The 22,252-nt window shown below is 37.2% G+C and overlaps 1 protein-coding gene across 6 annotated transcripts; it reads right to left on the minus strand.

Annotated features, from left to right (window-relative positions):
• Positions 1-4,387: 4,387 nt before the first annotated feature.
• On the minus strand, positions 4,388-21,365 carry LOC107769311 (protein phosphatase 2C and cyclic nucleotide-binding/kinase domain-containing protein). 6 transcript variants are annotated; one of them, XR_001644362.2, is made up of 17 exons: positions 21,152-21,365; positions 19,353-20,749; positions 15,202-15,333; positions 14,879-15,109; positions 14,618-14,743; positions 13,356-13,418; positions 13,101-13,183; positions 12,391-12,622; positions 11,954-12,267; positions 11,703-11,790; positions 11,551-11,617; positions 11,074-11,351; positions 10,925-10,990; positions 9,957-10,087; positions 6,475-6,628; positions 5,656-6,110; positions 4,388-4,833 (listed from the first exon to the last, which is right to left on the minus strand). XR_001644362.2 is itself a non-coding variant. In XM_016588519.2 (16 exons), the coding sequence occupies exons 2-16, from the start codon at positions 20,391-20,393 to the stop codon at positions 5,865-5,867; spliced, it is 3,252 nt and encodes a 1,083-aa protein (XP_016444005.2). In that variant the 5' UTR covers positions 20,394-20,749; positions 21,152-21,365; the 3' UTR covers positions 5,554-5,864.
• Positions 21,366-22,252: the final 887 nt, after the last annotated feature.

The raw sequence follows: 22,252 nt of genomic DNA on the forward strand, positions 1-22,252 counted from the left end.
GTTACGGGTTGAAGGGCCGGGCCGGGCCTGGTTTAGTATATTTTTTATTTATTTTTTGTATTTTGTATAACTATTGTAAGTTAAAGAATACAAGGAATATGGAAAAAAATTGCACTTATAAATTGCAAGTACTACATTTATTTCATAATTCAAACTTACAAATTGAAAGGTTTACATTTAACAACAAGTAAATTAACCAAAAAAAGGTAAATTCAAAGGTTTTGCATTGCCTTAGTAAGTTCTTCATAATCAATATGAATTGAGTGACCTTCTTTTGAAGTGTTAAATTCGGATGGGTTACCATGTGTTAATATATCTCCAGGTTTCTCGTCTTCTGGGCTATCAACATCTTCACGTCCTTGATTTCTTCGTTCCGATCTAATCCAATCTCTAAAACATACTAAAACTTCCAAAGCATTGCTTCTCAATGAGTGACAGGTGTCTCCAAGTTGTTGTCTTGCTTCGCTAAATACACTCTCTGATGCAACAGTTGAAATTGGCACATTCAGCACATCCCGAGCAATAGCGAAAAGAACAGGAAATTACTTTGCATTCTCATGTCACCATCCCAACGGTGAAAATTCCTTTGTGCGAGTCTCTTTTTGCTTCTGCAAGTAGAATTGAAGTTCACCAATGTTCCTGCTACTGGTTTGAGTGTTAGAAAATGTAGAAAAAATATTAAAACTATCAAGGCATTCTTTATCATCCACAGTAGCAGAAGTGGTACAGTGCATAGTGGGATTAATATTGCATATAGTACGAGCATCATCATCAATTACATTTGCATAATAATTATATAATTGTTATAAATATTCATTTAGCTTGTTCATACAATTATATAAATCTAGGGTTTCAGTTGGTCCAATCTCCATATAAGTATATAAAACATTCATTAATTGGTGACAATCAGACATCTTAATAGAAGGATTTAAAATAGCACCAATTAAGTAAATCGGAGGAATTGGAAAGAAATATTTTTTGAATTTTGCTTGCATTTTTTTCACAACATCTTTATATTTTTCTTTCTTCTTAAATTCAAAGAGTAGAAAAGAAATTTCAGCTATATGTACTAAAGACATAGTAACAGTAGGGTAATATGCTCCAGAAAACTCAACAGTAGCTGTATAAAATTTATGTAAAAATTTAACAACATCATTAATGACCTCCCAAGTAGTAGTTGTTAACATACGATTTGGATCAGTACAATGCGCATTAGCAACTTCAGTTATTGGGAATCTATATTTGTAACAACATTTTAAAAATATATATGTATAATTCCATCTAGTAACAATTTCGTCTGGCATGAATCTGGGTTTAAGGTTATACTAGAACGCTTAGTAGACATATGAGAATTCCAAAATCTTCTTGTAATTGTTCATAATCTATATTATCATTAGGCGATGTTTCGAAAACATGTGTAAATGGGGTACTACTATTACTACCAGATGCTGATGGACTACCTCTTTTTTTTATTTCCCCTACTAGCAACTTTTCTACACGCTCTTTTAGCAGCATTAAACATATTGTAAAAATTAAAGTATAAGCTAAAATTAAATATGCAATTAAAATAGTAAATTAGAGAAAGAGTTGGAGGGAGTGCACCGAATTCGATAATAAATTGAGTACTTGATGACTAATTCCGATTGTTACCACGAACAAACGTCAAACAAGTATTTCAATGTTGAAGTTCAATTGTTCAAACTTCAAAATCCGAATGATAAAACACGATAAATTAAATTCAAGAAAAAAGAGCCAAAGAAAATTAGAAGATGAATTGAAGACTTGAAGACTTGAAGTCTTGAAAATTGGAGAATGAGAAAATGAGAGAAATTGAGATTGAGAAATGAGAGTTGAGTGAAGAAATGAAGCAGCGAGAAGCGGGGGGGGGGGGGGGTATTTATAGTTTTAGAGAAGGTTAATTTTGTAAATTGAAAAAAAGTTAAATTTAAAAAAAGAGGCTATTAATGCAATTAACCCGTTGGGCAACGGATCCCTGCCAGGGGTGACCGTTTCCAACGGTTAGTGGGCCCCAGTGATTTCAAAAAATTTAAAAAAAAACAAAAAAAAAAAGAATTAGTCGTTGTACCGGTCCGGTCCGGGCCGGTTAAACGGGTACACGACAATGTTCACGTGGACCGGGTTTGACCGGTCCGGTTAACCGTTACAAAAAAATAAACAGACCAACCCCCTCTACCCCTCCTACCCAGCCCACCCGGCCCCCTATGTATCGGGCTGGTCCGGTTCCGATTTTAACCGGTCTGGGCCGGTCCGATTACGGGGCAACACGGCCCGTTAGACACCTCTACCCAGATGGGATTGCAACTACGTCATATAAAGAAGAATCCCCGAAAACAGAGGAATCCTCGGCTCTTCTCAACTCTCTTACTAAGGGCTTCTATTCCAATAAGCCTACTTATACGTTCTATCTGAGCCTAGCTTTCAGGTATAGGCTTTCCCGATTGATTGGAAAGATTTTAGACTGTCAGAGAAAAAAAAGTTATCTAACCCTGATATCCTTGGTGCGGAAGCCGGGACTAGGATTGGTTATCTACTACTCAGAAAGTCGGATGGAGGTCTGTACGTGGATTACAAGGTCATCCCGAGTGAAAACCTAACGACCCAGCATAGGCTCATGGTCATGGATTTAGAGATTAGGAGGAAGCGAAGAAAGAGGGTTGTGTATGGTCTTCCTAGGATCAAATGGAGAGCTTTGACTAAGGTCAGGGCCCAGGAGTTGGGGGATAAGCTACAAGCTATGGGGGCATGGAGGAGTAGTGGGGACGCGAGTGGTATATGAACCGCGACTGCGAATTGTATTAGGGAGGCTGCTAGGGAGATATTAGGGGTCTCGAAGGGCCCTTCTGGTGTCCGCAAGGGGGACTGGTGGTGGAACACTGAGGTCCAAGTTAAATTGGAAGCCAAGAAAGTGGCTTATTTGAAGCTTGTGGAAAGCAGGGATGAGGAGGAGAAGAGGACAAATAGGGAGCGGTATAAGGTGGCTAAGAAGGAAGCAAAGTTAGCGGTTACTGCAACCAAGACTGCCGCATTTGAGCACTTGTATGAAGAACTTGGAGGCAAGGGAGGGGACAAGAAGCTGCACAGGTTAGCCAAGGTGCGAGAGAGGAAGGCCTGTGACCTGGATCAAGTCAAGCGCATCAAGGATGCGTTGACGCGTCACATTCAAGGGGAGGTGTCGTGGTGCATGTTGTTTGCAGATGACATTGTACTGATTGACGAGACGCGTTGTGGTGTTAACGAGAGGCTAGAGGACTGGAGACAGACTTTGGAGACTAAAGGTTTCAAGTTGAGCATGACCAAAATAGAGTACTTGAAGTGCAAGTTCAGTGGCGCGACTCAAGAAGAGGACTTGGGGCGGGATGGATGAAATGGAGGCTCGCTTCCGATGTTCTGTGTGATAAGAATGTGCCATCAAAAGTTAAAGGTAAGTTCTATATAGCAGTGGTCAGACTGACTATGCTGTATGGGGCGGAGTATTGGCCGGCCAAGACATCCCATGTCCAGAAGATGATGGTGGCGGAGATGAAGATGTTGAGGTGGATGTACAGGCAAATCAGGTTAGATAAAATGAGAAATGATGCTGTTCAGGACAAGGTGCGTGTGGCCTTGTAAAGGACAAGATGTGGGAGGCGCTTTAGATGGTTCGGGCATGTGAAGAGAAGATGCACTGAAGCTCCGGTTAGGAGGTGTGAGAGGTTGTCATAGGACGACCAACGAAGAGGTAGAGGCAGGCCGAAGAAGTATTGGGGGGAGGTGATTAAGCAAGATATGGCGTTGCTCCAGCTCACTGAGGACATGACCATGGATAGGAAGGTGTGGAGTTTGAGAATAAAGGTAGAGGGTTAGGTGGTCGAATGTTGTCCTTGTTTGTAGCAATAGCTTTGACACACAACTTGGTGCCTTCAAAAGCAGCCTTTTTTTTTGTTACTACTTGTTGTCTTGTGTTTCGGTTTTCTGAATGCATTACCTTTTGCTAGTTTTGTATTTGCTTTGGTTGTCAGATATGTTTACTTGTTATTGCCCCTCCCCTCCCCTCCCCCTTCCTTAGATGAGGGTCTTCCGGAAACAGTCTCTGCCTTTTTAAAGGCAAGAGTAAGATCTGCGCACACTCTACCTTCCCCAGACCCAACTTGTGGGCTACACTGGATATGTTGTTGTTGAATATCATCAACTTATTAGTTTACAAAAATTATGAGTATAGGTGACTTGAAAATAATTTCGAATAATACACTTCTTTCACAAAATAAATTCATAAATTCCTAGCCTCACAATAACCTCAAATTTAGGAAAACAAATCAAAATGCTAGTGCGCTTCTGTCGCATTTCAAACAAATTAATTTTCATGGCTATATATGTACACGTTCACATAACAATACTTATGATCCATAAATTAAAGGGCAAACTAATCGTTCACACGACTTGACAAATCAATTTTAAAATAATAATAAAAGTCTCACTAATTGTGTACACGTGCGCGTGACATGATTTTTGACACGCAAATAAAACAAGTACGTATACCCGTGACTTGATCTAAGATAATTTCATAATTACAATGATCAAGCAACTAAAAGCAGATAAAACCCAAATAAACACAAAATATCTTAAATTAGTTTAAGTCAAGATTAAGTTAATAAAGCGACTATGCTAGAACCACAAAATTCGAGGAGTGCCTAATACCTTCTCTTCGGTCAACAAAATTTCTTACTTGGTCTTCTACGTTCGCGGACCATAAATTGAAGTCAAAACTCCCTTGATTAGAGATTTAATAATTGGTGACTTGGAACACCGAAATGACTCAAATCCAAGTGGCGATTCCTAAAAATAATAAAATTAGTCATTTTTCAAATAATGTCACCTCAATTGGAAAAACTCCTTTCCACCTGAAAAAGGAGGTGTGACAACTATAACTATATGTACATGTAACAGGCTGTTTTGCTAACAATAGAGGAAGATAAGGATGCAAAATAGCTCATAACTACATGTACATCATGTAACAGGCTGTTTTGCTAACAATAGAGGAAGATACGGATGCACAATAGTTCATAACTACATGTACATCATGTAACAGGCTGCTACTTATATAACAGAAGTTAGCTTAGCTAAACGAGATGCCCATTAATCAATTTGTAGTTGGTCCTCGTATCTATACCATAAATGCTGAGAACTCAATAAATTAAAGTGAAATTGTCAATTGCCCATATCATGTTTTTGGTGGCATAAGACAGTGAAATCTGCAATACCAAACAAGGCAGAGGGGAGGAAAACCTCAAATAACTAGAATAGGTTTGAAACAAGGCATTATAGCTCCAAATTTGGAGAATTCTTTACAGAATAAAAAGCTCTTCATTCTATCGAAATGTAAAACCTAAAATCTGATAAGGTGGTGCAACAATGCTAAAAAATGGCTTCTCTCAGCCACTGGCTTTTAAGAGATACATTTTCTTTTTCTTTTCTTTTCTTCTCTTTTTTTGGGGTTTTTTTTTTTTTTGGGGTGGGGGGAGGGGGGAGAGGAGATGGGAAGACTAGGGTGCGATAAAAAGAAAAGGGCTCTGTTTGATTTACACATAACATATTTACAGAAGCATCGTAAACTTTATAAAAGAACAGAAATTAAAAAAAAAAAAAAACATATTATACCTGTAGCATAAGCTTATGATTGTCCAAGAAAAGCAGAAAGATATTTCTCCCTAGGCCGCCACGTGGTTGATGAACAGGATTTAGAAGCGGCACCTTACTCAGTTCATTTGACTGATTCTCCAACAGGACAGTTCTGAAACAATAAGCTGGTCAATTTTGCCGCTAGCAGCATCCTGGAATGTGATGGGCAAAACTTTATTCAAAACGCGCTACCAGTCTTCAAGCCACTCTGGAGTGTTAAGCTCCTCCAAGTCCCGAATAGGGGAATGTAGGGAAGCTATGTTGACATCACCATGATTTTCCAAGCGTTGACTTATACGAGATAGAATCTCTGCAGGAACAGGACTTCGATGATCTGCTACTTCTTTCCAATCAACACCAGAAAACCATGGATGATTTTTCAGAGAGTGAACACCTTGGCTTCCGAGTCTCAGCTTTTCATCAACTTGAAGTAACTGGCACGAAATTTACATCACGATACAAGGAAAAATAACAAGAAATTGGAGAATTTGTATAACAAAAAGATAAAGAACTTATACTTCTCATCTTCTATTTTTTATAACTTTCAATACTTCTTATTTTTCTATTTTTTATTTTGTATAATGCTGGCCTAGTTGAATTTAAATGGGGAACATGGTCAATGAGGATTTATATAGCCGACCCAACTTGTTTGGGACTGAGACGCAGTATTATTGTATATAACTAATACTTCTTGCTGTTGATTTTAAGGAAAGAAAAAGAAGGGATAAGAAAGTAATATATACTATCAGTCATTTTTCTAATTCCAGTCATCATTCAACTCCTTAGACTTGGAGATACCTTGGTAATGAGATCAATAGCTTCTTGGCTGAATGTATGTGGAAGTGTAAACTGTCCTTTAGCAATCCTTGCAAATGTAAGCTCACTCTCTCTCCATGATCCAAATGGCATTTCACCATGTAGCATGAAGTAGATCAATGTTCCCAATGCCCACCTGCCAATTTCAACCAGCAAATATTGGTCAACACCACAATTGGAGAAATAGCTTATGCCATAAAAGAAGCACTCACAACATCTTGAGAAAAATGTATGTAGCTGAAGACTCGAAGAATTATGATGTCTCAACAAAGGGTGCTCGCTAATCAAAGATGTGTGATAAGCCACGTCTCTTTCATACAAGGAGGAAGAAGCAAAGAAATGTAGGAGAAGATAATGATCTGCCTCTTCTCAAATTCCTGGAGCTTTCAGTTATGGAGGATTGAGCAGTTTCTATACAGTTATTAGAAGTTATTTGTTTATGGTTATTAGAAGTTATCTGTATTTATCCTAATTGGTTATGCAGTAGTTAAGGTCCGCCTATTATATAAATAATAGATCTAGTAATGTGTAGGTATTTTTTCAGAATTAAAACTACTTTATTCTGGAACCTTTTCCTCTCCATATGGACAACTTGATTGGTGTAATTGTGTTTAAGATTCTTGCACAAACTATTGCCAAAAATATTAACTTCTTTGTTCTATTTCTTCTATTATCTACTTCTGGTTACTATCAGTTTGGTATCAGAGCAGTAAGATCTGCCATGGTGAACATACGGACCAACGCTTCCCACAGTGAACCCATCATTCCGACTCTTGATTCGATTGCCCAACAATTGACAACTATAGTAGCAAAATTGGAGGCCATAGATGCTTTAGCCGCTAATGTGGTTGATTAAAGGCATAGAACAGTGGCGATTACAGCAAGAAGGGGAAAGCTAACATCATAGCAGAAGAGGGTGAGGTTAACATCAGTTGGCATCGAGAAACTTCCCGGTGTTTGCAGACAAAGATGGAATTTCCAAAGTATGAGGAGGAGATCCTAGAGGCTGGATTCTGAAAGCAGAGAAGTATCTCCAGTACTATCAAAAGCCTGGGGATTGCAAGGTTGATGTGGCTTCGATGTACTTGGGAGGAGATGCATTGGATCTTTTCGTTTGGATCAACAGCGAGCGAACCATTTACTATTGGGACGAATTGGTGAAAGTTATGCAAGAAAATTACGGACCTACTAAGTTTCACAACCCTGACGAACATCTCTGTGATATCCAACAAACTGGAATAGTGCTCGAGTATAGGCAAGAATTTGCAAACGAGATGCGCGTGTGCAAAATTGGCCTGAACACTATTTGCTCGGAGTTTTCCTTAGTGGGCTCAAAGAAGACCTTCGCATGGACATTAGGATTAACAAACATTTGTGTTGAAGGCAATGAGCCTGGCTTTAGAATATGAAGGAAGGCAGTGACCAAATCGGTCATGTAAGGCACCCACTTGGCCTTCGGTATCACGACCTTCTTCAGCTGGGACATCATCTTTAACGGCTCGAGAATCCTTCAATTTTCTGTCATCCCGCCAACCAATTACACGTTCTTTTCAACCACCATCACTTCCAAACACTCGCTCATTGACTCCTAAACAACAGATTTGGCGAGACAAAGGCCTCTTCTATCGTTGTGGAGAAACGTTTAGCCCTGGTCATCGCTGCAAATCTGGGACTTTTGCTCAACTGGAGTTGATGCAAGAAGAGAACGATGCAGAGTGTGGGAGATAATAACTGTCTGGGCATAATTTTCTGAATTTTGCCGTGAGGAGAATTGATCTTTCTAGGAGGGGTGTACTGACAAGCCACGTATCTTCCATACTTATTGAAGGAGGAAGAAGCAAAGAAATATAGGAGAAGATAATGATCTACCTCTTCTCAAATTCCTGGAGCTTTAAGTTAGGGAGGATTGAGCAGTTTTTATACAGTTATTAGAAGATATCTGTTTATGGTTATTAAAAGTTATCTATTTATGGTTATTAAAAATTATCTGTCTTTATCCTAATTGGTTATGCAGTAGTTATGGTCAGCCTATTATATAAATAATACATCCAGTAATGTGTAAGAATCTTTTCAGAATTAAAACTACTTTATTCTGGAGCCTTTTCCTCTCCGACAACTTTATTGGTGTATTTGTCTTTCAGATTCTTGCACAAACTATTGCCAGTAATATAATCTTCTTTGTTCTATTTCTTCTATTATCTACTTCTGGTTACTATCAAAGTGTGTCCAGTGAAACTCAAAGACGCTTCTAAACACATGATAGTCAATGCAAGCTTTATAAGATTATTCTATTCTCTTTTCCTTAGAGGGGAGAGAAACCATTAGAATTTTGATTTGACTCTTTGAGAAGAATGACACGGAGGGCGAGTAGGAGATGCTCAAGTAGCTAGCCTCACAAGTCACTCATTATTGTCTTCCAGTTTACTCAAGTTGCAGAGGCTTCTCCATTAACCAACCTCAGACACTTGTTCATTCAAAGGTTTAAAGAATTACGTTACATTACTTCTATATTACTTCAATGTGCCTCAAGTATACACCTTCATCATTTTGAAGCTATTGGATTTGTTTCCAGAAATTTTCAATATGAAAGAGCAATCTACCTAACTTCATTATCTCATCATTCCCCAAACCTCAAAAACAAAACAAGAGAAGCATTTTCATTGACCAGACAGGGCTGGCTGCAAGTTAGCCTCTACTAGCAATAACGATCCCATTGTGCATGCCTTAAAGGGTACGGCTCGGTGACTCTAAAGCTAAACTCATACCTCATAACCATGAGATCATGGGTGAATTATCCTTTGCCCATTTGATGTATCACACAAAATATATACACATGCATACACAACCACTTGTTATAGGAGTTAAAACAAAATGATAAATTCACGTTTGTAGTCTTATAGTCAGAAGGACGGGACACTTATTCATTTCTAGATACACAACTCCCAGATGATCACCATCCTCTTAAACTAATTGCCAAAGCATGATAATCCATAGACCTCTTTTAATGTTAAGCAATCAGACTAAGTATCTCATGTTATCTCATTTCGTAGTAATTTATGCATCATTAACCTATAGTAATTATTTCAAAACTTCAAGATATTCCATGGTTAACAGGGCTAATATGGCTGCTGAAGCTCATTAATTATGCTTGCATCACTTTATGATAGTCATTGAATCATTGGATAACCAAATATGTTTTAGACATCATGATAGACAGAATATCCCATGCGCCTTTGTATAAGTTCTCTTAAGCATTTGCATAATATTAAGGCAATTCCAAACTCTGCACTATTTGCTCTCAATTGTACTTCTCCGCTGTCAAATTAGGTTTCCATAGAACAGACCCAAGATAACCAGTTCTCCATCTCCATAATTCATAATGCTTTATTTACCAAATTAACTTTTTCAAGAGTCATATGTAGTACTTCCAACAAATTTTGACTGGTGTGGGAGTAGCATTTTACCAGTCAGCAGCAAAGCCATGGCCTTTCCCTTGGACTATTTCTGGAGCTAGAGAATCAGCCATCCCGCATATGGTAAATGTCCTCTCATCCGACTCAGAAGAAATCTTCTTAGAAAATCTGAACTCCACTAGCTACAGAAAATCAATAGAGGAATATCATTATTGGAAAAAGTAATTACCAACGACATACTCTGGTTGTTTGTTTCACGAACTAGTTATAATATAGGGATCATTATGCGGTTAAGCAGTGAATAATAAAACATGGATTGTTAAGCGCTGAACAATAAAATACAATGATTATTATGGAATTAAAAAAAAGGGGGTATTATCACCTTTAGCCCGCGCCAGAAACTATTTACATTCGGTAGCCGAAAAAGTGTTAAAATTTGTATAACTTTTGTATATAACATGCATAATGTATATATATACAAAAAATATACATTTTTTCGGCTATTATTTTGAGAGTGGCTATACAGTGTCATTTTCCCCAAAAAAATAACATGAATTCTTATGGGGGCATCCTTTTGCTGTTTTGGCTTCCGTAAATAGTATACAGCTGTTACAGCACATCCTTTGTGCTCGACTATCTACAAATTACCTTACCTTTTAAAAAAATACATGGATTCTTATGCAAAGATTGCAATACCAAAGTCAAAATTTAGCTTTATCTTGGTATTGATAATTCAACAAAAATAATTATCCCGAATAGAATAATATATAGATCTCCGTATAAGCTATGCAACTATTAGTTATACATAATTTATACAGGAAAGCAAACACTATATTATGCAAAATTTTATACCGGAACCAAACACCGTATTGATAATACAGATATTTATACTGGAACTAATTTTTCTTATACAGAAAACCATACACGCCCTGATCGCAATAGAATCATTGTCATTTATGGAGGTCCATATAAAAAGAACTCTGAAAGCAATTAGCTACATGAGCAAGAGAAATATTTACCTGTATATGGCCGGTTTGGTCTAACATTAGCACATCAGGAGACACACCTCTATAGAGAATACCATTCTAGAAACAGAAGGCAAAAGGAAAAGAGTTAAATCTTGAAATTACCATGTGCTTATAATAACTAGGACCTCGAGACAACTTACATTGTGCAAGTCTTCCAGGGCAATGACAACGGATGCAGCACAGAAACGTGCTGACTCCTCATCAAGGGGGTTGTGAAGTATTGCTACCACAGAGCAAGCCAGGCATGAGTCCAGAATTATGCCAGCATGAGTTTCATCAGCACAGGTGCATAAAACTTTAGGTACTGAAGCTACTCTGTTCATTTGCTTCAATAGATTCTTCTCTTTTAGTACTTGTGCTTCTTTGCCAAGCATTTTAATTTTCTGCTTTGAAAATCTCTTCAAGCTAAGCAGTTTATCTGCAGAAAGACGAGACAATTTTTAATTCCTTGTACTGAAAACACTCATCAAGAATCTTTGTACGTCCACTTACTGCTTCGAATGGGTATTACTGGTCAGTCACAAAGTAAACCAAGAGAGAAAAAGCCCCCAAAGGAATGGCCACTGGAATTTTCAGCATTTAAAAGAAGCACTACCGAGGGCATAAGAAAAACCAACCTGAGTCTTTCAGGCGCACTAGGCCAATCTCACTGCAGTCCGTTGAATACAAACAAGTCTGCCACTCCTAGACAAATAGCTAATATATTTATACATCTGCCTCATAAAAGTTTTTCAGAAATACGTTAGGAAGAAGTACAAGAATCCCTCACCAAATAGGCAAGCTGCAAATCTGCAAGCATAGAAGTGTCAACGCTCTGGATAGACTCTGAAGAGAGAATTGTTTGATGGCCCTTTGCCCTATATAATTATGTTAGTGGAAAAACTTTTAGTCGTAGATACGAAGAAAAAGTAAAGACTGCAATCGCTTTACATCATACATCTATCAGACCCCAAATGTAAAACATATACGTCTTTTTTCTTTTGCTTCTGTAACTTCAATCTCGCTAGATTTTAGACATACTTGAGATCATCCTGTGAGAGCTTTGCCAAAGAACCCACAACTGAATCAAACTTCTCCTTAGTTAAGATAGCGCATACCACATCACCCACAGCAATGGCACTCAAGGAGGCTATTTGTTCCCCAAGAAGTGTCCATTCCCCAAAATAGCTCCCTTCACTCTTTTCAACTGTTATGCCTTTTTTGTTCTGTGTATCATCCTGCTTTTGGTTTTCACACATGAGGCTTGATGCATTTTCACATTTTACTAAATCCATGTCAAATGTAATTTTTACAACCCCTTTCTGGATAATGTATAGGCCCATAGGTTCCTGATTCTGCAAAAATCCAAAGCATGTGTAAGAGAATGTAGCTAGCACAAGGCAGTTGTCATAAAAATAGTTATCATTTTAAATGGAGCAAAGTGTAAGCAAGGAAGGAAAGAAATTTGAAATAGCTACCTCATTTACTATTGTCTGCCCATCAGAAAAGGGCACTTCTGAAACCAACTCTGCAATATGACTTAGCTGTAAAATTGTCAATCTTGAGAGAAGATCTACAGATCGCAGCAGCTTCAACGAAGACAAATTAGTAAACTCGGACATAAGAATATTTCTAAAATCTTCTCTTTTTAGTTCCCACAAAATTCCATTGGTGACAGCACGAACAGAAGCTTGGAGTGGTTTATTGTACCTATGGTGCAATTGAATTCAACGAAAAACAGAGATAGTCAGAATAGTTCTACAGATGATCCAAAGAGTAGTTGAGATTAATCAACTGTAACTAATAAACTAGTACTACGGTGTTGCAACTTGCAATATTACGATCCACACAAAAAGATATAACTACCAAATAGGTAACTCAGGTTGATAGGACCCAGCACTTCATTTAAAGAAGAGAACGGACATATTGCGTTGCTGCTTCAAATTGTTAGAGAGGATATGGGAAGAACGAACTAGACTAGCATATCAGTGTAAAGCTTCACGATAATATAACTTTCAAGGTACCACATATTCTTCAAGTACCATACGGCTTGTCTTGGAGTAAAAATAGAAGGGGAAAGATAACAGCTCTGCGATTAAAAGCATTAGACCGTATTTCACTTTCCCCTCAAAGAACGATTTCGAATTTGATTGTGACGAATTACAAGGGAAAGAAACATTTATCTTACATCAGAGCCAGCTCTCCAAAGGATGACAGCTTATCAGCCGTGTAGTGCTGAAGAACCCTTGGAACTCCTCCATTCTTCTCATCCTGGCATTTTTAATTCAAAGTTGAAGACTTCAAACTAGATCCAATGAGAATTAATTGGGACAAGCTTCTTTTTATGATAATGATGAATCTGATAATTTCCAGAGAGTAAGTGAACCGCACACAGTTAGTTTGATAACATTGAAACAGAATCAAGTGAAAAAACGACTCCCACCTGTGTCGCTAAGACCTCAAACTCTCCACTCCCAATGACATAGAAAGAGTCACATTCTCCACCCTGCAAAACATTGACCATTTGGTATTACAGAAGGAATTTTTATAATGTCAGAATTTAGTGCTCAAGAAATTGCTGTGTCATGTGGCTGGAAAGTTTGAAGGGAATCTATCAAAACCTCCCTAAGTCCTAAAATATACATACAGATAGGAAAAACAAATCATCACATGTGGCCAGGAAAGAGACCATCATAAGTTGTCTCACTAGCCAGGACATGTTGAAGATAAAGTTCCAATAATCATGGGCCTATCTTTACGTGTAAGCATCATCACTGACATTCTTGTTTTGATATAGTACTCCAGAAACCAAGGCCATTATCAACTCAAATACCAAGAGAATCTACTTTTAATAAATATCTCACTCGATCATGTTAATGAAGAGTTCTTACTCAAATGATCACTCCAACAATAACTACACCTCAATCTCAAACAAGTTGGGGTCGGATTGGGACCAATTAGCGTTTCCTAAAACTAGGAATTCTATAAACCTCAAGTTATCTCCACAAGGATTTGCAATCTCTAACCAAAATGAAAGGACTCTTCTCTAACACTGGACTTAGTGCAAGTGTAAACCTTCATAAGTTTTAAAAGTTAATTACGACTAACCACGATCCTAACAGCTTAATTAATGTGTCCCCGGGGTGTAAACAAAACCATATGAAGGTGGTGAAATGTTTAGGACATGATAATATATGTAAGGTATGGTTTGGGAGTGTTTAGGTGGATAATGGCCAGTGTTACCAAAAGCGAAAAGCGCAAAAAAGCTCTAAGGTCTTATGGGACTTTAAGCACAAAGCGCAAATAAAGGGCGGTTTAATAAAGAAAGGCGCAAATGAAGAAAAACTACAAATATATATGTGTAGTCCAAGACTAATATCTATAAGCATGATTAGCAAATATATGGACAAAGAAATTGAAGAAAATTTACGATAAAGTGAAATATCAATTGCTCAGTACAATTTACTCATGAGTTAATTAATAATTTGAATGAATTTCATCTCATTCATGAATCATGCAAAACTACAAGAGACGAAATTGGCAGTATATAAAGATCATATGTTTTTACCTCAAAAGTCAAATAAAAACAATTGTGGTCCTCTAAAACCAATAATACAGGACAACATACAAAAAAATTGTACTTCATCTTGAAGTTTCCTTATCCATATTACATTACTGGATCAAAGCTCTGGTACAAAGATATACCTGTTTGACTACAACATCTCCAGCTTGTACCTCAACTTTTTGCATACAATCCAATAAAACTTGACACTGAGAATCTGTAAGCTTTCTAAAAAGAAAGTGGTCATGCAAAACCCGGTCAATCTGTGCCTGTCATGCAGAGATGATGAAATTACTTTTTATCCATGAGATTAATAAAACTGATAACAATTGAGGAAGTAGGTGATAAGCTTCTTTGGTTAGAACAGAATATCAAAAGGCAACCGATGAAGAAAGAAGGGTTACTTCTTCTTCCCATGTTTTTCTATGGGCTGGAGAAGGGGGGGCCCACATCTGTCCATTCTTTAAGGAATTCTCAATAGCACGCAATCGTGCCCGTGATATATCTTGCCTGGCACGTTGATTCCTGGAATTCCAGTTCATAACTGATGGAGATTCTGATCCTGATAATTCAACAACCTGAGGCAATGGTGGTCGTAAAACTACATCAGAACTTGTTGATTGACCAACCGCAACCTGACAACAAAATAGATGTAATAAGTGAGTATTTGAATTAAAGTATAAATATTTTAGAAACAGAGAACGTCAGAGCAAAGAAAACATATTACATCAGTCAATCCGTTGACTTGTACAACAATCACGGTAATATCATCTGTGCGAGTTTCATACTGTAGCCAAAGACGGTATGATTCAGCAACAATTGCAGCACAAGCATCACGAGGATCCTTATACTTTGCAACCTACAAGGTCATTCAGTGAATTAGGAATATTAACAGGTAAAAGAAGAAAACAGCGTAGACACCGTGATTGTAGCATGTTGTCATTCCCAACTGATCTTAGGAGACCTGTTGAGGTGGAACACGCACAAATATTACAACAGAGAAACATACATGAGCGCAAACTGGTGTTATACTCCCATGAAAGTTCACTGTAGAGTTTAAATTTTCTTTAAGACCAAACAACAGCAAGAACACTACTCTGTCCAGAAACTTCAATGCAACACAGTATTCGAACAATGATGATTAATATGTGCAAGTGCTTACTAATATTGTCATTTGAGGAGAAAAGGTTATAAAAACTGCATCATATTGCAGGTAGTATGATATTAAAAATCTAAAAGCCTAGAAACTCTAGATCAATAGAACAAGTTGATGGGAGAACAGTCCCTACACATGCTCAGTTTCTCTCAGGAAGAAACTCCTGTCTTCTCATGAATTCTCATCTTCAAGGTTCAGATGAGCTCAGCCAGATCACTTGCAAGTTGATGCAAAAATTGATCCTATAATTGATGACCACAAAGCCCCACACAGTCTCTAATAACAAAGTTAATCAAGATAGGACCTGGACCTTTAGATTGATGGACCACGAATTGGTTTGGTATTAGAAAGTATAGAGACAGGATGCCTCAAAACTCAAAGGCAAAATAAAGCCTGTCGGATCTGGATGATCTTTTTCTCTTAAGAAAATTACCTTAGCATTTTTTGGTTTAAAATTCTCTCAAGGGGATGTTTTCATGCTAGGAGACACGGTGAATGGTAGGGGCAGAGCGCACAACATATTTTTCATCTAGCTTATGGGTTTAAGCGTGCCTGGAGCGAGCCTTGACAACCATGTTAAGTAAGCTTTAAAATGAGCCTTAAATAACACAAATTACATCATCAAGTTTAACTATTCCTCCAAGTCCACATTCTCAATACTAGGAGCCCGTTTGGACATAAGAATTTTTTCACTTTTTTTCGAAAAATTCACTTTTTTCGAAATCATTGTTTGGCCATGAAATTTTCAATTTTCACTTGAAGATAAATTTTGGAATTTTTCGAAAATTTGAAAAACTCAAAAAAACTGTTTTTCAATTTCACTCAGATAACTCACAAAACTTCAAAAACAACCCAAAATTATATTCATGTCCAAACACAACTCTAATTTTCAAATACCATTTTCACTTGAAATTTTTTTTCACCTTTTTCGAAATTTTACAATTCTTATGTCCAAACTCCCACTAGGACCTCCTCTGGTGACTGGTCATTGCCATTGCTGATGAATAATGAATTAACCCATGCAAAAAACAACTATTTTGAAACCCAATGAGATAGAATAGAGCTGATTGGAATTTTTTTTTCTTTAGTTGATAAAATAGGGTAATTTTATTAACGCAAGTACCAAGAAGGTATTGCCAAAATACAGCAACAAAATACAAATGCTCTTAACTCAGCATTCACCTCATGGAGTGTATGAACTCAACAAGGTGATTCATATCTTCTATCCTGGTTTCCTTACTCCATAAGTATAAATTTTGTATATAACTACTGTTAACAAAAGATACTGTTGTTTTTCTCCTTCGAAGCATCTTCCATTTCTTTTTAGCCACATAGTCCACATGACACAAAAAGGAAATCTCCTCCCAATTTCCTGATTGTGAATCTTTTACACTTGAATGAGAATTAAGACATGAATTCTATTACTAACAATTGCCTTGCACAGCCCAAAAAGGGATGGCCTGGCCGAAGAGTTGGAATAACAACCTTGAAAAAGAGGTTCGACTCCTAGCAAAAGCAAAATAATGTGAATAATTCTCATCTATCTAAACTTTGATGGGCAAAGTTACCCAATACCTGTGGTGGTGGGAGGTAGGAAGAGGTATGCGTAAATTGGCTTTGGCACCACCGTTTTGTATATATGAACACACACACACACATTATATGTAATATGTATGTATGTATGTGTGTATATATATATATATATATACACACACATACATATATACTCGGTACCAAGGTAAACCTTATGGAAAACTGTGCAAGTCTAATTACTCCCTCTGTTTCATATTAGATGAGGTAATTTCCTTTTTAGTATGTTCCAAAACAAATGACACATTTCTAAATTTGGAAATAATTCAACTTTAAACTCTTTCATTTTACCCATTTACCCTTAATGAGAAGCTTTTATAATCACACAAATGTCATGGCCCCACAAACTTTTTACACCTTAAGCTTTTAAAACCACAAGTTTCAAAAGTCTTCTCTTTTTTCTTAAACTCTGTGCAGAGTCAAATTACCTCATTTAATATGAAACGGAGGGAGTATTATTTTGCAATAGGAAAAACTACTACAAATTTATAACTAGCTAATTTTTGACTCATTATATGTTTTAAGGCAATTGTCACCTCATGAGTTGGCTTTTGGGGTTGAATTAGACCTAAAGTCTATTTTCTTTAGAATCTGAAAAAAAATGGTACTACCTTAAGTCCCAAGTCATAAAGGAATCATTTCATGTTAATTGGTCAAAGTCCCCTATCAATTTTGGATCTAGTAGCTAGTGAAAAGAAGTCATCTCACAAAGTAACGGTTTTGAGCTTTTTGGATTTCTTGGGCGGGTTATGAATATTCATCAAAGAAATGAAACTCATCTGCTTCCTGCACACCCAATGTCTCACCAATTGTATCTTCCAAATAATAAGACGGTCAGATAATTGAGTTGCTGAAATTTGAGAGAAAACTCTGGAGTTTATTTCTCGAAAGTCATTTCTTTATCTTGAAGCCATAACTTCAAGTGGTGGAATTTTGCAAATCTTTATCACCTTGGTTGATGGTTGGTGCTTCGTCCTTTAGGCCAAGTTATGGTAGTTGCTGGTTTCTTATCCATTTTTTTACCTTTCTTAAAGATGTCCATTTCTAATATGATTTCATCCATCTTTATATTCAACATACAGAACTTGTTTCCACTTGTTTTGGAGTCACTCCTTGCTTGTTTTGAACGAGTAACTGAGTAAGTAGTTACTTGATAATCAGAGTCTCATCTTTCACTCGTTTTGGAATCACTTTATTTTGTGTTCTACAGCCTAACATACATCTATTCTTGAAATCTAACCATCATCCATTATTTCAACTTAAAAGAACTTAATTGTATCATATATCATTTATTTGCACCAACAAGAAATTACAATATCAACCAGTCAATCAACTACGTCTACATTTTCTTTTTTCCATCCTGGGGAAAGCAGTTCAAGAAGATGTTAACCATAAGTGAAAATCAGTCGTGCTGCTTTTATTCTTCTGGACTGCAAAGAAAATGCACGCAGCATAATCTCAAAATGCTCTATGCTTTTGTTCTCCGCTAGCACCCTAAACTAATCATCAGGATTTGATTGGTTCGCCAAAACACTGATCTTATGTAAAGTTGAAATGCGCACACATGTAAGAGATTCGTTTAACTTTAACATGATATTAGTGGATGTAAAAGACATCAATTAAATAATAGCGGAGTCAGGTGCATGAATAGTGTTGTGGATGATGTAAAAAATTTAGATGCCCCAAAAAGGAAAGATGTCCCATTATAAGGAAAACATAAGAGTACTTTATGGTAAGATATTTGCTTTCGTCAGAAAATAGTTGTCTCCTGTATTATTCCAACATAGATTTGGGAATTGATGTTGTACTAAAGGTTTAAATGAGCTAGCCTTTTGTGGTTAATTAGTAAAAGATAGTTTTGCAAAGCAAAAACTAGAGCTATTTCTTTCATTATTATGGGTGCAAAAACTGATCAATGGCCTTATCGCAGCCTCTCACTAATTTCCAACAGTCTGCACATTTCCTGAATACTAATTAAAGATATGACTACACATGTCAAGCAAAAAGACAAAGTCCTCAAAAGTCCAAAGCACTTTATTTATTACTAGACAACAGAATAATTTTTAGTCCAATGTTGAATAAAGAGAAGCTAAAATATATAGTAAGTAGAAGGAGAAAGAAGAATTTATTACCATATCCACAACGGTTTGGCTTGAAAGAAACTCAAATACCCCATCACTGGCAATCACAAAGAAAGGATGATTTGAGGTGAGCTCCAAAACAACAATTTCAGGATTTGGAACAACACCAATTGTCTCAGCCACAGAATCACCTATACTTCTTGTAAAAGCTGTACCAGGATACATCCCATTTGGCACCCACAACCTTGGAGGATCACCATCATCACCTTCTTCAGTGTCCCAACATTGCACGTCAGGATTCTTCAATCCTTCAATCTGATCCAGTGTAAGAACTCTTGCTCCACAGAGCTTAACCCGCTCAGACTCATCAGGCCTAAATGGTGTTTGGTCGATTGATAAGTCAACAGCCACAATTTCGTTACCCTGTCTCTCAGCTATAACAGCTCTTGAATCACCCGAATTAGCAATGTAAAGTGTCCTACCTCGTACGAGTATAGTTATTGCAGTTGTTCCGCTCATGCTATCATCTATAGCATCAGCGTGCAACTGCGTATTGGTCGTCAAGAATGCCGCATGACATGCCTCTACAGCATCTGAATGAAATTTACTGTTTCTAAGCAAATTCTCACAAAGTTTCTTTTTCACAAACTGCGAGCATTGAGCTCCAAACTCTCCATGGCCATCAAAAACACCAAAGAAATGATCATTTGGGCTTGTTCCAAACGGAGTGTGAATGCAAAAACTGTCTTGATTAGCTTTATCAAGGGCATCGGGATAGTACCCTCTTTGAGATAAAAATGAACATCGTAGTTCATAATTCCCTGACGGAACTTTTACAACCCGGGAACCATCGGGCGGTAAAAATTGTGCAGAGACTCTTGACAGTCTAGTGATACCAATATCATTGTCCCTAGATAGACTTAATTGATTTAGTTGGTCTCTAATTTCTCCCTCTTCCCCATCTGATGAAGAAGCAGGTGAAAACACAGCAATTCCAGCAGCTGCTTTCAAATTTTCAGGTTCTTTAACTTCCACATTTCTTGGTGCACAAATCTCCCCAATGCAAGAAGCTCTTGAATAAACACAACCCATTATTACAAATACCAAACTGAGTCAACCCCACACCTCAAAACTATCAAATGATTCATCACCAGCTCAGGGGCGATTGCACTGTAGAAGCTACGGTTTCGGCTGAACTCAGTTGCTTAGGCTCAGACCCTGTATACGTTTTTAAGAACTACTAAATATTAAATTTCGAACCAGTAACTCAACTGGTCCGTGGGTTCAGCCACATCCCGGATCCACCTCTGCAGCAACTTTTTAACTTTAACCAAACAAAATTTTCAGAAACCCCTTATCCTGAATTCCGCGAAAATTGGCAGCACCTTGTCAAAGCGTAGCTGACAGCCCCTTGAGATTAAAAAATTGCAGGAGCAGTAAAGTTAAATCTGAAAAATAGAGAAAAACACAGTAATAAATATACCAAAATTCAACCTATCCAAAAAGATTATGAAAGAATTGAAAAGAAAAACAAAATTGCAATTGATAAAACTAGAAAATTCAGTAAAATCCAAGGAGAAAATGAGACATTGGTATAAAGTTATCGATCGAGATTACAGAGAAGCATAATTGAGGAGGTAGGGGGAAGGGTAAACAAACTTTTTTTAGAATCAGAGTGATTTGAGTACTTTAATTTGATAGATTAAAATGTAAATACTCCGAAACAACTTGAAAATAATGAATAGCAATTCTCATACTCAAATGTCAAGTAATATGAAGAAAAAAAATCAAATATATTGAGAGAGACATCAGTAATTGAAAGAAGTAGAATGAAGACGAAAATAACATACTTCAGCAAAAATTGAGATTGTATTATAAATGCAATATTCTAACAAAACTGGGTTTCTTCGTTCTGAGTAGATTGACAGTGTGAAGTGACATAAACTTGGTGCCCAATCATATACTAGCAATTTTTAGCTCAGAAAGAGAGAGAGAGAGAGAATGTGTGTTTGTGTGAGAGAGAAAGAGAGAATGTGTGTGGTGTGTGTGTGTGTAGAGAAACGTAAGCAATGCATGTGTGGAAGGGCTTGGCCTGTAACTCTTTTTCTCTCACACGCCACGCGCTTTCTTTAACACGCGCCTCCTTGTGTAGTTGTTTCCGTTCCCTTGGGAATAAATCGCGGGCCCAAACAGCTATGCACTGGCAATGTGACTAGAATAGATCACAATGCATCGACGGAGTAAAAAATTTAAACATATATGCTATCAAATTACTTAAAAGACAATACAGATTATATTCTGCATAAACATTAGTTGATAATCTTGTATATATGTATACAACATTAAGTGGTAAGCGGTAATATTAAGAAAATGGAAAGCAATTTTTTTAATAGGTGAAAATACAGTAATAGTATAAAAAAATTATTTATATTAACAGTTTATATAACTTAAACTCTTAAGTAAATATTTATTATAAGTAATATTAATAATTAATACTATATAGGGTAAAACCGAGCTCATGGTACACCCCGGCTTCCGGTAAGATACATCGAGCTTGAGACATGGTGACAAGGAACCGGAATCGAGGCAAGGGTCTCATCGAGTCAGAGTCCGGGGAGTGACACCCACCCTCGAGAATATCGGGGCCATGAGCCGGCATCGGTCTAAATCCCAAAAGACTTCGGAGGGCGTTGTCGGACAATCAACCACGACCAACAGAAGGTCGTGATATTCGCGACCGACCGGATATCACAGCGCATATCTCGGCACACATCGATAGTGAATCAGTGATTAGTTAAACAGAATAGTACTTAGGGTAAAACTCCCCTACTATATAAAGGGGAGTATGATTATTCATTAGACACATTGTAACGCAAGCATAGCAAAGCAATATACTATTATTTTCTTTGTTCTTATTGTTGTTCATCAGTGCTGGTCATTGTGAGTCCGGA

The sequence above is a fragment of the Nicotiana tabacum genome, chromosome 11 (genome assembly GCF_000715075.1).
Source record: "Nicotiana tabacum cultivar K326 chromosome 11, ASM71507v2, whole genome shotgun sequence".
In the NCBI taxonomy this organism is placed as follows: domain Eukaryota; kingdom Viridiplantae; phylum Streptophyta; class Magnoliopsida; order Solanales; family Solanaceae; genus Nicotiana; species Nicotiana tabacum.